The sequence below is a fragment of the Gopherus flavomarginatus genome, chromosome 4 (genome assembly GCF_025201925.1).
Source record: "Gopherus flavomarginatus isolate rGopFla2 chromosome 4, rGopFla2.mat.asm, whole genome shotgun sequence".
NCBI classification, from domain to species: Eukaryota; Metazoa; Chordata; order Testudines; family Testudinidae; genus Gopherus; species Gopherus flavomarginatus.
This window is the reverse complement of record NC_066620.1, coordinates 110,248,699-110,265,802: the sequence shown is the minus strand read 5'-3', so window position 1 is coordinate 110,265,802 and position 17,104 is coordinate 110,248,699. Positions and strand designations below refer to the sequence as shown.

At 42.7% G+C, this 17,104-nt stretch overlaps 1 protein-coding gene across 1 annotated transcript in view; it reads right to left on the bottom strand.

Annotated features, from left to right (window-relative positions):
- Nucleotides 1-2,436: 2,436 nt before the first annotated feature.
- The window catches only part of TXLNB (taxilin beta), a 57,571-nt gene continuing 42,903 nt past the window's right edge, over nt 2,437-17,104 (bottom strand). Inside the window, exons 9-10 of the mRNA XM_050949645.1 lie at nt 14,853-14,948; nt 2,437-13,360 (exon numbers count right to left, since the gene is read on the bottom strand). Of these exons, the coding sequence (XP_050805602.1) occupies nt 12,818-13,360; nt 14,853-14,948 (639 nt within the window). The 3' untranslated portion in view covers nt 2,437-12,817. The remainder of the gene's footprint in view (nt 13,361-14,852; nt 14,949-17,104) is intronic.

Below are 17,104 nucleotides of genomic sequence, written 5' to 3'. Positions count from 1 at the left end.
CTAGCACAATGAGGGTGCAGGTCCATAACTAGGACTCCTACATGCTATGGTAATACTATTATGATTACTTTTTATTCATTTGTATGAGCTTCACATTTGGAAGGTTTGATTCAGATCTAGCATGGCCAGAAACTTATTTTTAATTCCGTGTTAACTGTTGGGAGCACCAGAGAAGTGCTAGGACTATGTAGCTCTGGGTACTAGCTCAATTTGAACCCACTTTTTGGGATTTGTTTGGGTTCTTTTCTATATAATATTGCTTTGACATTTGAGATGTTCAGCTTGTGATCCCATACTTCAAAAAGCAGAGCCATGCAGAACTTGCTTTCAGTTTTCACGGTGAACCTTTCTGTGGTTTCCTTTGGGTCATGTGGGACTGCCTGAAGCTTGGGGTTCATATTGACCTGAAAAATCTCAAAGAGAAATTTACCTAAAACTGACGCATGTTGACTAGCTTCTGGTCTAAATAAATCTTTGTTTTTTCTCTAGCACCCATTGCCATGGTATATAAGTGCCTGACCAAGAAAAACTGCCGAGTATCTCCATAAGTCCCTATCTGATACTTGAAGCTTAGCTCAAGTCCACTGAACAACCTTTCTATGAGCCTGGCTCAAGCCTTGTGTTTGAAATGAAACCTGGAACCGGGTGAGTTTTGCTCTGTTTTTGCATGTTGGTGTGAAGGTTTTGCACAGATTGCCCAACGAGCTGTAGTAAGCAGAACAGGACTAGTAACTGGAAGGGACACCTCCAGAAAAAACCTAGCTGCAGCAGGAAGTGGGGTCAGCGGGTCAGGAACTGATACTTTGCTCTCTGAGCTATTCCTGGAGCAGGGGTTAAGAGGGATTGTGCTGCTGGAAGAACTGTCTTTTGGATAAGATGTAAAAAGTCATGACCGCTTGCTGTCATCAAAGATCCCTTTTTGGCATTTTTCCCCAAATAGGGACGTTTAACAGAGTGTCCTGACCAAATTCTCCTTTGGTTAACTGTGCATCTAAATACCCCCTGCCATTTCACCTGGGTAGAATAGTCACTTCCTAGGAACAAAGGAATTGCCTATGATTTATGCAGCTCAGTATGTTGGGCCAGACTCCTAGATGATGTAAATCAGTGTAGCTGTATTAACGTCAAAGAAGCTATGTAGATTTACACCAGCTGAGAATTTGACTCTCAGGCTGTGGCCATATCTACATGTTTCAGGGGACACTGCAAAAGATCCCCATAATGGGCAACTGGGGAATAATCTGATCATCGGGAAAGCTTCTTCCTAACCCCAGGCAATTAATTAGTAGCAGGACTACACCCTGAAGCACGAGGAATTTATATTCGTTATCTATCTAATGAAGCCAACTGCCCTAAATTCATTGTTACTATGAACTGTGAAAAAATTACTGCAGTCCACCACAGAGCTGGTTGTTTTTCAGCAACGGGTGAAGTGATTCCAGAATGTCCATTGCTTGTAAATAATTTTGGGATCCTATGAGATTAAAGATGTTATATGTGATATATTATTTATAAGGCTGCGATTTAGTCATGGATATTTTTAGTAAAAGTCATGGATAGGCCATAAACAAAAATTCATGGCCCGTGACCTGCCCATGACTTATGCTATAAATATCCCTGACTAAATCTTGGGGCGGGGTTGCAGCCGGGAGGGGGGGGGGGGGATGCTGCAGGGGGGTGGGGCTCGGGCCAGTGGCACCAGCTGCTGGGGGCTGCCAACAGTGGCTGCTCTGGCTGCCCCAGGATTGCTGCTGGGGACCACTGACAGCAGCTGCTCTGGCCCCCAATACTGCTGCTGGGGGGTTGGTTCTGGGGGATGTCACTGCTGGAGGGTGCCGCTGCTCGGGGGAGGCTTGGGGCCACTGGCACCAGCTGCCGGGGGCCACCAACAGTGGCTTCTCCGGCCACTCCTAGGATCACTGCTCAGACAGTCCCAGGAGTGGCTGGAGGGCCACCCAAGCACCAGCTGGTGTGGCTATCCCTGGGGCCACCTGAGCAGCTGCTTGAGCAGCCCTGGGGTCAGCTACACTGGCCACTGCAGAAGTCACAGAGGTCACAAGAAGACACGGAATCCATGACTTCTGCGACCTTCGTGACAGACATGGAGCCCTAGTTGTTTATGGAAAGCACGGTGTAAAACAAATGCAAATAGGAGGGCATCAGAAGCATCTTGTGCTAAGAAATAAGAAATCTGTTACAAATTCTTAAATTATTTACTTAGCTCCAAAGTTCTGACATTTTAACAAAGTCGGTAAGAATTAGATGATTTTCTCCCCTTATTTGTCCCATGCCTGCAGCTATCTGGTGGGAAGCCTTTGCCCAGATTTCAAAATACTTTTGGCTGAGTGTGGTGTATTTGCTAATGCTGCTTTTCATTCCCTTTGCATTGTCATGGGTGTGGCAGGTGAATCACAAAGAAGTTTGGTAATTACTTACTCAGGTGTAGACTTGTAGTCTAGCTTTTTTATTGTATTTTATTTTGGTAAGGATTAGCAGACAGACTATTGCATGGAGATAAAATTTCCAATGGGATATTAAGAGAGACTAGCCTCAAAGCACATGTGCAGGGGGGGAAAGCTCAGCCGCCCCGTGCAAATGCAGGAACTCTTTATCCTATACAGGCCTCCAGAACTGGCAGTATAACCTCCGTTGCTATGTAAGGCATGACTGCACTCTGTGACCACGCTGAATAGGGGCAAAGAGTATCAAGGGGAGTTTACTGCTGTTTCAAGAAGCATTCACTTTAAACCTCCATCTATTGTGATGCAGATTTGGTCAGGGCCTCAATATACAGCAACCATTTCCTGACTCTGCAGCCTTCTGGCTCTTCACACTCTTTTCTTGCATGGCCCCTCATCCATGTGAATAGGGAGTGCATTGGCTGCTGTGACAGACTTGCTTCGATAGAGTTGCCTTTTTCCCTTTGCAGCTCTCCATAAATTACATAACACATTTATGTTTTGTGATTTTCAAAACCCACCCACCCCTTGGAACACTGAAACAAACATGCAAAATTAAGGACACCCACACCTCTTAGTGCATTCCATAATTTATGGACAGCCCCTTCAGCACATAGCCCAGAACCTGCTTTGCCTTCCCACTCAGGATGTAGAAACGGGGAGGATGGAGGCCTATGAAATTTCAGTGTCCTCTGAAAGTGTTCATTGTGCTGCTGGCAGGAAGGCAATTTTCTCTGTCAGGGATGGAAACCCTAACTCTTCGTGCACTTTGTTTTGGAGCATCGTTTTCGGAAATCAGGGTGTGCCACCCTTGCTGAGCATCAAGGGTAGGAATTACTAGCAGTTTAGGACAGTACAAGACTTCACAGCTCTTGTGCTAAATGGAAAAGAGGCATAAAAAGGGAACCGAACAAATCATATCTAATATTTGCTCCATGTCTAAGTAAAGGAAGTGTATTTAAAGTGTTGAGAATCAAACACATGCCAGTATAAATAAAGGACAACATGAAGGGATAGATAGGGTATAAATACCATGATTGATGGTATCGTTTCTTAAACAAACTTTTAAAATAAACACCAAGGGCCAAATTGAGCACTGATGTACATACTGTGCAATGCCATTCATTTCAAAGGGTAAATCAGCATTAAATTTGGTCCCATGAGTGCATATGCAGTGCTCACTGATTGCAGTATAATAGGAGCTGTGCATAAATATACCAGGGAAGAATCTGGCCTAGCGTTAAATTGATGTGATTATTAGGAGGTGGAGGTGGGAGGGAGAGAGAGGGAGAGAGACTAGTTCCTTAGGTTTGCCATCTTTGAAGTACGAAAAACTGGGACATCTGAGATGGTCCTGAGCTCATGAAACTGGACAGCTGGCAGTGTGTACTGAGCACTCTTACGGATATCCTGGGACAGCTACCTCAAAAAAGTGAAGATCCTGGGAAAAGCTAGACAGGTGGCAACCCTAGAGAGTATTATAGATAGTGCGGGCAGTGACACCAATAGTTAAGGTTGCCCAGCGCTTGCTGTTATAAGATCCTGTTTTCAGTTGCTTATAGTTTGGCTAAACGTTTGGGCAGAAATTTTCCTGCAGGGTATCTGCCTCAGACTAACTTTTTGTGGGAAGTTTCAGATAAAACGGTTCAGCTCATTCTGAGAATGAGGTTAGGGAAAAATACATTATTTTATCCATGTTAAAAAATTGTGTACAACTTGTTTCCTTGAGAAGATGTAGCAACTCTGGGAGCAGGGACTTGAAATTTGGCTGGGGTATTGTGAGCACCAGAGATATACGTCTTTTGCCATCCCTGGGGAAAATCTGACCAAATTTGGCCAAGTTATAAGCCTCTGAAAAATTTCAGCTTACACATGCTCAGAGAAGGCTTCTTAGTTTGTCAACTAAATTTGCTGAAGATTTTGTCTTCATTGAGTTTGCTCTACTCCACACAGTTCCTACATGAGACTGGACTATGCATGTGGGCCATCCCCACACAGTGACTGAGCATGCTCCATCCTGGAGCTACAGGGGCTAAGCCAGGATTTCCATAGCAGCTCCTCCTCCCATTTACTGCAGGCCACTGTGGTGCTGGTTGCCTTAACTGTGAGGGAGATTGTCTCTTCTGTGTTCTGAGTGCTCCCCTCGGCTAGCACCCAAGCAGTGTGGAGGAGAAGGAGGAAGCAGACAGGTGAGTAACTATGGTAGGCCATATGGGTGAGGTCCATTATTATGCCATGCCATTTCAGCAAGAGGGGCGCTACATAGTCTATGCAATTTGATGTAGACAGTAACATAGAATCATAGAATATCAGGGTTGGAAGGGACCTCAGGAGGTCATCTAGTCCAACCCTCTGCTTAATCCCCAGATTTTTACCCCAGTTCCCTAAATGGCCCCCTCAAGGACTGAACTCTCAACCCTGGGTTTAATAGGTCAGTGCTCAAACCACTAAGCTATCCCTCCCCCCACAAGAGAGCTTGTGTTAAAAGTTCTCTGCAAGAAACCCTGAAGTGTTTGTCATGGCACATCCAAAGTTACGTGACTGGCAATGGTTTGTGACACCATGCTGATTAAAGAATTTTTGCCTATAATTTCCTGAATATTTGCCTAATCTGGGCCCAAGATGGTTAAAAATAATTGCAGTGTATTCAAAAATGTCTTGAAATTATCAGTGAAAGCATAATGCAGCTTATAAATGACACATGGGTGAAAAAATGCTTAAAATACTCAAAAAAATCCCTCAAACCCTTGAATTATGCCTGAAATTGTTTATAAGGCCCAGAAGTCCGGTCCATCTAGTGCATAATATACACCAACATTTTTCTCATTTATCATGCAAACAGATTATGTGCAATAATTAGCCATATCTCTATTTTGGTAAAATTAGGGGTGCAAAACATTACCTCACTCCCAATTTGTATTATCATCATCAATACTCATGGTTCAGTATCACTATTAATGTGTTCCATTTTCACTCCAGGCAAAGTATTTGGATGATAAATGCATAATACTTAAAATTAATTTTTTCCTAAATAGTCATAGTCACATATCTTATCATGGCAAACAGCATATTTTTCTTAGTGGCAGTGTTGTAGAAAATAGCACGTAAAGTCTTTACATCTTATGGGGAGATTTTGATGTCTCAAATGATGATACATTTAATATCAAATAAAAAGAAGACAGTGTAGGAACACAACAAAAGGTGCTTGTATCTAGAACCACCACATTTTTGTAGCAACGATTAATATTTATGGAACATTGCAAGTACAGCAATAAACATTTTCAACCATGCAGATTTTCAGGAAGTGGCTTCATGCTGTCTCCTAGATCTTGGGTTTTTTTCCCCCTTCATTTTTTAGCATCCAGTGTGCAAGTATTGAAAAGTTAGCCCAGTACTAAGCCACTTGCACCACATAAAAAGAGAGAGTAGTAAAGCTTGGAGGCTTTGAATTTGACCAGTTACATGTATTCAACCAGTATGGCCATGCTCAAGAATGGTCATGAAGATCAGGAAATCCCTTGTCAATCATCTAAGATTCAAAAGAAATCCAGTTTAATAAACTGGTTTGCACTGTTATATACATCTAGCCTCAATCTCTGGGAAATCTTGTCCTACTCCTTGGCAGCAGTTTCCTACCCTCTTGCTAGTGCTGCTGATGGTCTGGCAAAAACCAACAAATCAACTCTACTCAATCTTCAATCCAAAGGTGGAGACTGCCTTACTGACCACATTACAGAGAATAGTGCAATAATCTTTGATGGAATGGCTGTCATCCAAGCATTACGTGATGTTCTTTCAACATTGGGTGAGCTTGCAGATGCCATTTTAATGTACATAATTAAGCTTGCAAGAAAGTACAAATGTACTTTCTTTGGACTTTGTCACAGATCAGTAACCAAGTGAGAGCATCAAAAATGTGGTACAGTCACTGAGCAGCAGGTGGCTCCCAAGTGGTACAAATCTATGGAAAGGACCAGAAAACACCCAGTCAGTAGAAGAAGATTCTTTCTTATGGCAACAATAAGGAAGCACTTCAGACATTCTTGTACATGATGTGAAGGGATGCAGATTTGCAAGCTGTAGGGAAGGACATCGTTCTCTGCATAAACCCTAGAGAAGAGTGTTGCTGCCTGGCTGTGCAGAAGGGTTCAGTGATAGTCACAACTGTTGATGAATTAAACTGGGACCATGAGGAATGTGACTCATGTATATTTCTTCATGTGAAACAGGCTGCCAAAGACTACCAAGTTGTGATAATTAGGAACCCAGTACAGATGTTACAGTCATAGGCATCAATCTTAAGTCACAACTGCCAGTCAATTCACATTTCTTCAGTTGTGCTGGGAATCAAAGCCACACTATTGATTTGGAGAAAGTCACTTCAACTCTAGGCCCGAAGGTAAGTATCCCCTTTATTGGACTCTACACATTCACAGGATGTGATTCTACAAGTGCCTTCTAGGGGAAGGGAAAGAGAAAGGCATTTGCTGTGGCTTTGCAGAGTGAAGAGTTTCTGGATGCTTTCACAGACCGTGGGAAAGACTTTATGCTTCAAGACTCAACTTTCCTTGTGCTTGAGAAATGTGTGTGCCATCTGTATGGCCAAGCTTCACCTTAGGATGTCAGTGATGCCTGATACAACGTGTTCTGCCTAGCTTCACCTTCACTACCTAAACTGAGCATGCCACAAACATGTAATGCTCTACATCAACACAGCAAGTGGGCAAATTACCAGGCTGCTATAATGAGGCACTCTCTTGTTGACAGGATGAATGCTCATTCCCCCGTTGGCCCTGGATAGCATTTAGAAAACAAAGGGCTTGCCATCACCTGGATGGCAAGAAATCCAGCACCAGATTGTATGTTGCAGTGCTTCATGCCTGCAAGCATATGAAATGCCAAACAGGGTGATTTTCCATTGTTCCTGCCTTACTACTGGGATTTCCTGCCCATGCTTGTGTCAGATGTGTGAGAGCATTGACAAAAAAGCTGCTGAACCTGTTATTCACAATGATGACTTGTCCGGCAAGAGTGATTGTGGTGAGTAGGATGCCAGACTGGGAAATGAAAATGTATTTTACTCAGGGAATAAGCACTACAGGGCCAACAGCAATATACATAATTCATAACAAACACTGGACTTGAAATAGAAAATACAATTTTAACTGATATCAACAATCATGTCAGTTCATACCAATCCAGAAAAACTGCCACTTATAAATATTTGAATAAGAAATAAAGGGGAGTCCAGTCAAAAGGTTTGTGTTTTACTTGGTTCAGTGCTGTGGCTGAAGAAAACATGTTCGTTGCCAAGGAAAATAATTACATTTTAAGCATTTTCATAAATTTTATATATTTGATGCATTTTTCTATCATTTCACATAGTTAGGCTGGTGCACAAACACTTCTCATGAGGGTAAATGGTAAAATAATTCAGCCTACAGTGAAAGGTGAGTATTGCCAAGAAAAATAAATGATAGGGATGGGGTAATACTTTGACCTATACTTACTACCAAAAGCTAGTCATGGTAGCTTATTGCACATTATCTGTTAGACTGATGTTAGAAAAGATTAATGCATGAACACCCCAGTAAGGCAAGAATTTGTAATTCTTTAGCACATTTTATTATCCACAACTACTAAAAATAAAAGATTTTTCACCCAAATTGGCTATTTGCAATATTTTTATGTGTGTATGAGTTCTAAGTTCCTCAGTCCATTCCGCCTTGCCTGTAATATACTTCCATATACATTTCAATCATTGGCAGTCAATTTGGGACTTTACAGGGCAAGTATTAATGAAATTAGGGATAAGAACTCTTTTCGGTATGGTGTCAAAATTGGTAACTTTGTGCCATGACAGAAAACTGTAGGGTTTCTTGCAGAGAACTTTTAGTACAAGACCTCTCGGGTTATTGGCTGTATAAATATGCTGAGAGTAAATGGTGCACCTAGTGCCGGAATGAAACTCATTTTCTAAGCACAATAATGGGCCTCACCGTCTGGCCTACGTGGTGTGGGGTGGTAGGTGAAGAGCTGCATGGTTGGAAGACAGGTGCAGGAGCCTGAGGGAGAGGAGGGAATTGGGAGACTTGGGGAAGGGGAAGGGAGTTAGGAGCAAGAGCTGGGATGGGAAGAGAGGCATGAGCAAAAGTGGCATACTAATGACGTACTAATTTTCCACAGGACCCCTACCTCACTCAGTGCACAGGATGGGTGTGTGCTGAGAATGAGTCAGGGTGGTGTAGAGGATGAGGCTGTTGTCTGTTGGTTACATGAGCGATGTTAATTCTGGCATTTCCTTCCTTCAGAATTCATGACTTTGTAAACTGAATGTTCTTTTAATGTAGTTTTTGGAGATGTAATTGAATATTTAAGTTTGTAAGGAACTTAGATGGAGCTGTGGTGAAGACATTATAAAACAAAGACAGGTATTAAAATGACAAAAAACGAAAACAAACAAACAAAAAACCCCAAACCAAACCAAATCAAAGCCTAAAACCTCAAAACAAAACAAAACCTCAAACAAACCTAAACTGAAAAATTCACAAATCATCAGAGCAGAAAGAGATTTACTGTATATATGACTCATGCTATTTTAATTTAAAAACATTCTAATAACAAGCAAAACTATATGCTTCAAATGTATACTCAGCTTCTATAGACATAAAATCACTGGAACCTAAAGAAAGTAAACCACATGAATATAGATTTTCAGCAATTGAAACAATTAATTTATAGGCTAAAAGTTTCAATTCTAGGCACCTAAGTGACCCGATTTTCTGTGGAGATTACCAACATTTAGGTGCTTAAATATAAAAGGACGTATCTAACTTTAGGCATCTAAATTTGAAAATTTTAGCCATAATGGATAAGTCCAACCCCAGAACAAACAAATGTCAAAATCATACTGTGAATACTGCAACAGATAACTTACCAAAAGATTGTACCAAACAGTGCAAATAATGAAAACAATTATATTGTGTTAACTGGGCTGAATTATCTCTTCGGGAATGAATGAGGATTAAAAATGGAGACTCATTTTTGGGTGAAATGCAACAAGAATTTTGTGATCACAGTATCCGACAAATGACATCTTTCCCCCTAGGTCACCAACATTTCAATTTAAATCTGCATGTATGATTTTCTAGAGCATTTGAAGGTTTCTCAGTGTTCGTGTGTGTGGCTGGGTTTGTTTGTGTGTAACATTTCTCTTTCTAACTTCTGGATATCTGTTCTCATATTAGTAGCTTTTTCACAGTCTTGAGATAGTCAGACCAGGAACTGGTAGCATGAAGGCCTGGACTGAGTATACCTATTGTGGATACTGGGATTGGTGGGCCCTGGATTAAGTGTACCTATTGTGGTAGCCAGAAGCTGGGAATGGGTGACAGGGGATGGATCACTTGATGATTACCTGTTCTGTTCATTCCCTCTGGGGCACCTGGCATAGGCCACTGTCAGAAGACAGGATACTGGACTAGATGGACCTTTGATCTGACCCAGTATGGCCATTCTTATGTTCTTAAAAACAGCAGGCCTAGTCAAAACCGTAGCTAAAGGCCTGCCCCCGGTGGGGGAGGAACAACTAAGCCCAGGCCACAAATGATTACGTGGGAAAATGAATTAGAAAACAGGAATGGGAGTGAAGGTCAAAGGTTAAAAATCAGGGATCCAGAAGGGGACACAAAGCAGAGAACCCTTGACAGTGTCCATCACTCCTTAAAGATAAATAATAATAGGAGATATACCAATCTCCTAGAACTGGAAGGGACCTTGAAAGGTCATTGAGTCCAGCCCCCTGCCTTCACTAGGCAGGACCAATTTTTGCTCCAGATCCCTAAGTGATCCCCTCAAGGATTGAGCTCACAACCCTGGGTTTAGCAGGCCAATGCTCAAACCACTGAGCTATCCCTCCCCCCCTCAAGTCTGAGGAGCCAGTGGACACCACCCACAGAACTCTATCCAGTGATTTGATTTGATGAGGGGACAGAAATAGGCCCCACAGTTGCAAAGTGCCTCTCCTGCACCATCAAGATTTCTCCTCCTGGTTTAGTGGTGGCCATTTTGGCCAGTACCAGGAGTAGGTTGACGGGGAGATCTCGCGACATCGTGCAGCCATGGATAAGATGTGCAAGGACAAACAGGTGAAGGGAAAAGTGCAACCAGAACCTCAGTAAGATATTCTGAAGGAGCCAGAAGAATGGCTTCAACCTGACATACTCTACATAGATGTGACCCAGGATCTCCTTCTTGCCATAGATAGGATAGGTGTCATGGGATTCCATGAACCGTACCAAATACATGCCTGTGCTCATTGCTCCCTGGAGGAACTGCCAACTAATATCCCCAGAGAGTCATAGAACCAGAGTAGAATACAGACTGGCCCACTGGGACTCCTTGCCCACTGGATTAAGTGCAGCAGATGCATGCTGGAGATGAGAAAGGGATTCTAGCAGTGGGCAGGCAGGCAGATTAGGACTCTCTGCCAAACAAAACTCCTGACATTTCCTGCTGAATGCCCTACAAGCTCCCACTTTGGCTCATGATGCTAAAAACAAGTGGATGACACCAGGGTGAAAGTAACTTACAGGATTTATCGGTACTGCTGGAGTCCTGAGGGGGGCATGGCCTCATCAGGAAGAGGTGTGGCCTCAATTGGAAGAGGCATGGCCTCAAGATTTAAAGGCCCTGGTGCACCAGCTGTGGCTGGGAGGCTCAGGGCCTTTAAATCAACCCGGGGCTCCCAGCTGCAGAGGTGGCTGGGAGCCTCTAGGGCTCAGGGGCAAATTAAAGGGCCTGGAGTGCCGGCCAACATGGAGCTCTGGGCCCTTTAAATCCCGCCTGCAGCTCCAGCTGCCAGAGCTTGCAGGTGAGATTTAAAGCACCCAGAGCTCCCGCGGCTGCAGGGAACCCCGAGCCTTGCCGGGCTGGGATTTAAAGGGCCTGGAGCTCCTGCCGCTGTGGGGAGCTCTGAGCCCTTTAAATCCCGGCTCCAGCCTGTTCACCAGAGCCGTGGGCAGGATTTAAAGGGCTCTGAGCTTCCCACAGTCGCGGGAGCTCTGAGCCCTTTAAATCCGGCCCCAGCCCAGTCACTGGAATCGCGGGCGGGATTCAAAGGGCTCTGGGCTGCCTGCTGTGGTGGGGAGCCCAGAGCCCTTTAAATCCCCACCATGGAAGCTGGTGCGGACCGGCACGGTGTACTGGCTCTTGTTGGTATGCCGTACCAGACCGTACCGGCTTACTTTCACCTCTGGATGACACACAGAAGCTGGCTAAAGTAGTAAGGACCAGAGTGTGAGGGGCCCTTGGGTGGGCTTGCAGAAGGGTAGGGGAGCACAAGCAACCCTTTCTCTCCCATGTTCTGCATTCCTGGCAATCAGGGAAGCACAGGGATTGTTTGCTTTTGTTCCACTCTGGGGAGCAGGATACCAAAAAGGGAGTGAAGAGGAAGCAGGATAGCCAAGTTCCCATTCCTGACTGCAACAGCTTAAACACCAGGGCTTATGCTTCTGGGAGCAATCTGTGGACAGAGCAGACTGTACACCACCTGTGCACAAAGACAAATATGGTAAGAGAGTATACTTGCCTGAGACACAGTCTCTATTGCTTAAAAGCCAGGATCTGTCCCTAAAGATTAAAACAGCAATATTATGAGGCATCTCGCGAAGAAATTTTCCCTTTCATTATGGTTCTGTTGAAAGCAATGACATAATCACAGCACTGAACAGAGATGGCAATTAGGGGTAGATGTTTGGAGTTGTGTGTGGGTGTTTAGATACAAAATTTCCAATAACAAGTTAGTGATTTGTGCAGGTAACTTTTGCAAAAATATGCCATTATTGTACTTCTTAATTGCTTCAATTTACCCTATCAATGCTTCTGCTATGATCACAAATCCTCATCACCTCATTTATTAAGCTCACCTGGCCTCTAAACAGGGCATGTTTTGTGCAACATCAAGCCAAGTTGATATGTTTAATTATTTAGCTTTAAAAAATGTGTATCTGTATTGCAACAATTCTTAAAACATGAAACCTCAACAGTTTGCCTGGATTTTGTTGAGTGAGATGACTCATTATGCCTGGAAAGAAGATCCTGTAATTTTGTTATATTTTGCTGACATTAAGAAAATATTATGCTTTGCATATGTGAGGGACAGCCAAAATAGCAAACCCATTATTAGTGTGGTGGTGGTGGTGGTGAAGAGGTAAGATGCATTACACACTGCTATAAAACACATTTGAGCATGTTTTCAGGCCGTATTTTTTTTTTGTTTGTTTTGTTTCAGAAAATCAATTTTGGGAGAAAATGGAGCTGTGATTGGTAGAAAGACAAACCAGAAAACAGCGTTACATTTAATCTACTCCTTCCATGTCAGCATCTACTGTTTGCTCTGTGGGCTGATCTTGAGCAGGCTGCTCTGCTGGGGCTCCTTCACATTTTTCAGTGGATTTCAGAGCAAGACTCAGCAGCCCAGAGGGATTCCCTGCCTCTGGCTGAGGGGTGGGATGGGAAGGAAGCTCTGGCTCTGTGAGACAAAGAGGACTGCATGCTTGAAGGTCAGCTGGCTCTGGATTACTGTTCTCACTGGAGACTGTGAGGGGATCCTGCACGTGATGGGTTACCATGAATGCTGCAGCTAGATTCTTCAGGATGTTCTCATCAATAATGGACAGCTCTGCACTATCCTGTTCAGTAACAGAAGGGCTTGCATCAGCCTCTTTTCCCAAGATGTCATCATTTCGATCCTCCTCATCCTCCTCTTCCTCATTAGTGAATTTTGCTTCTTTAATTTTTTTGTACAGTTCATTCCTCTCTTCCTGCAGCGCTCTGCAAAGGTTCTCTAGCCTCTGGATTTTCAGCACGAAGCACTCGTATTCCTTAGCCCTCATTGCTTTCTGTGATCAAATCAAAATCAGGCAAAAGTGTAGGAAAATGGAGTTCATATTCATGAGGTTCACACACGTACGTTGCAGTTATAAAGATATAATTTGTTACATGCACCCTTTTTTCACTGCGGGGTAGCTGGAGGTCCCAAAGTAATAAAATACAATTACAATCTTCCTAACTAAGTATGAAGTCACCCCAGTGCACTGAAATGTGTCACTTAAGTGGTGAGTAAGGCATTCTGCAGGTCCTCTGCACTCGGCTGAATTTCACCAAGAGATAGGCATAGCCATGAATAATCTCTCGCGATAGAAGGACTATAAAACATTCAGGATGTCAGTACAGATAAGCACCCAACAGCTGTATTGCTTATCTGGACTTCCTGGAACACTCTGTTGGAATTTTCGTGAGAACAGGATGCCTCATATTTGCAGTCCATCTTGTTTTTGGTTGGCTGGAAATTCTGTGAGAACAGCCTGTCTTGCAGCCAGGGCCGGCTTTAGGAAGTGCGGGGCCCAATTTGAACAGTTTCGATGGGGCCCGGCAGGGATGACTTAAAAAAAAAAAAAAAGTAAAAAAACATGTGGGGCTTGTATTCACCAGGCAGTGCTCCGAGTCTTTGGCAGTGGGTCCTTCACTCGCTCCAGGTCTTCAGCGGCACTGAAGGACCTGCCGCTGAAGTGCCGCCAAAGACCTGAAGTGCCGCCAGGTGAGTAAAAATTAAAAAGATGCCTCTAGCCAGGGAAGGGATTCTCACTGGGTGCGGGGCCCTCTTAGGCGCGAGGCCCGATTCGGGGGAATTGGTGGAATAGGCCTAAAGCCGGCCCTGCTTGCAGCATTTTGTGGACTTCTACATTTTCTGATTCTAGCTGGATGTAGAAGTCTACAAAAATGACAATACTGGAGGTTGCAGCGGGGAGACTATTCATTCTTTTCTCAAACCTCAAAAACGTAGTCCAGGTTTCATCTAAGTTTGAGATGAAATTTTAGGTAGCTTCTTATTTTATCTGAATCAGTTTCCATATCCCTACTAATTTTCTATGCAATCTCTCTGTATAACGAACATTTAAATCTATGGTTGACCCCAGTGACTTCTATACTGGAAATTAAGCTGAATTAACCAAAAGTCTGACTTTAAGGTGCATTATTTAAAGCACATTAAACCCCTATGTGGACACTTTCTTTCAGAAGTCAAGTGGCCTTAATCTAAAGTGACCTAAGTCCACTTCACTTCTGAATGAGAGCATCCACATGGGGGTTTAATGCACTTTAAATTCACTCTTAATTAATTAGGCTTAACTTCCCATGTGGACAAGCTGTTAGTATATGCAGAGCCAGACTCAGTAATATCTTGGCTTCAAAGATATGATTTTTTTCCAAGACCTGACCTTATCAACACATACTAAGAAAAAGGGCCCAGTTTTCCCATTGATTTTAGTGGGCTTTGGAGCAGCCCCCAATTAACTTGAAAATATGAAAAAAATTATAAAGTAGGTTTCTCACCTCTTCAATCATGTCCAATAGAGCTTTATTACAGTTCTCAAACCTGGCTTTCCACGTAGCTGTATCCTTTTCCAGCTTCTTCATCTTCTTTGTCATCTACAGAAGCAGGAAGAGAATCACAGCAGGAATCCAAAATGTTAATTGAAGTTAGAACAGCATTTTAGTTATCTTTTCTTAAACCTCTACTTATAGCTCTGTTACCAATAACTACAATGAGAATGAATATAGCATTGTCAAAGAATGATGGCTGAGGAATCACATATAGCAAGAGATTGGTTTAATTTCAACTCCCCAAGTGTTGAAATTTGAACAAACGAATACCCCCTGCCATTTATGCTCATGTGCTCCAAAATAGGAAAAATGTATTACATGGTTAAAAAAATATTATACATGTTAAAAATAGTTAAAGCTGTGATGAAGGAAAGTTAATATTTCCCAAAGGAAATCTACATGAAGAAAAGAGACACCCTGGTGCCCCAGACTACACAAAATGGTTACTCCAATAGTAATGGCCAGTTTCTAAACTGAGCACTCAATTCTCTCTCATTTTCTGCTGCAAAGATTACTGTCTGCAGCCAATAGCAGTCTTACTAGTGTTTTAATGTGAACAAATACAAACACTGGATAGGGAGACTTCTGATTTCCTTAGGGCCCAATCCTATGAGAAAGCTAGTAGGGGAGAGGCTGTTCTAGATTTGATTTTGACAAATAGGAAGGAAATGATTGAGACTTTGAAAGTGGAAGGCAACTTGGGTGAAAGTGATCATGAAATGGTGGAGTTCATGATTCTAAAGAATGGTAGGTGGGAGAAAAGCACAAAAAAGACAATGGATTTCAAGAAGGCAGACTTTAGCAAACTCTGGTAGTTGGTAGGTAAAATTCCATGGGAAGCAAGTCTAAGGGGAAAAACAATTGAAGACAGTTGGCAGTTTTTCAAAGAGACATTATTAAGGGAACAAGAGCAAACTATCCCACTGTGTAGGAAAGATAGGAAGTATGGTAAGAGACCACCATGGCTTAAACAGGAGATCTTCAATGATCTAAAACTCAAAAAAGAGTCCTACAAAAAGTGGAAACTCGGTCAATTTACAAAGGATGAATATAAACAATAACACAAGTATGTAGGGACAAAACTAGAAAAGCCAAGGCACAAAACGAGATCAAACAGCTAGGGACATAAAAGGAAACAAGAAAACTTTCTACAAATACATTAGAAGCAAGAGGAAGACCAAGGACGGAGTAGGCCCATTACTCATTGAGCAGTCTGGGGAACAATAACACAATAACAGAAAATGTGGAAATGGCAGAGGTGCTTAATGACTTCTTTGTTTCTGTTTTCACCAAGAAGGTTGGTGGCAATTGGACGTCTAACATAGTGAATGCCAGTGAAAATGAGGTAGGATTAGAGTCTAAAATAGGGAAAGAACAAGTCAAAAATTACTTAAACAAGTTAGATGTCTTCAAATCACCAGGGCCTGATGAAATGCATCTTAGAACACTCAAGGAGCTGACTGAGGAGATATCTGAGCCATTAACAATTATCTTTGAAAAGATATGGAAGATGGGAGACATTCGAGAAGACTGGAAAAGGTCAAATATAGTGCCCATCTATAAAAAGGGAAATAAGGACAACCCGGGGAATTACAGACCAGTCAGCTTAACTTCTGTACCCGGAAAGCTAATGGAGCAAATAATTAAGCAATCAATTTGCAAACACCTAGAAGATAATAAGGTGACAAATAACAGTCAGCATGGATTTGTCAAGAACAAATCATGTCAAACCAACCTGATAGCTTTCTTGACAGGGTAACAAGCCTTGTGGATAGGGGGGAAGTGGTAGATGAGGTATATCTTGATTTCAGTAAGGCTTTTGATACTGTCTCGCATGACCTTCTCATAACAAACTAGGGAAATACAAGCTAGATTGAGCTACTATATGATGGGTGCATAACTGGTTGGAAAATCGTTCCCAGAGAGTAGTTATCCATGGTTCACAGTCATGCTGGAAGGGCATAATGAGTGGGGTCCGGCAGGGATCAGTTCTGGGTCCTGTTCTGTTCAATATCTTCATCAATGATTTAGATAATGGCATAGAGAGTATACTTATAAAGTTTGCAGATGATAGCAAGCTGGGAGGGTTTGTTAGTGCTTTGGAGGATAGGATTAAAATTCAAAATGATCTGGACAAACTGGAGAAATGGTCTGATGTAAATAGGATGACATTCAATAAGGACAAATGCAAAGTACTCCAT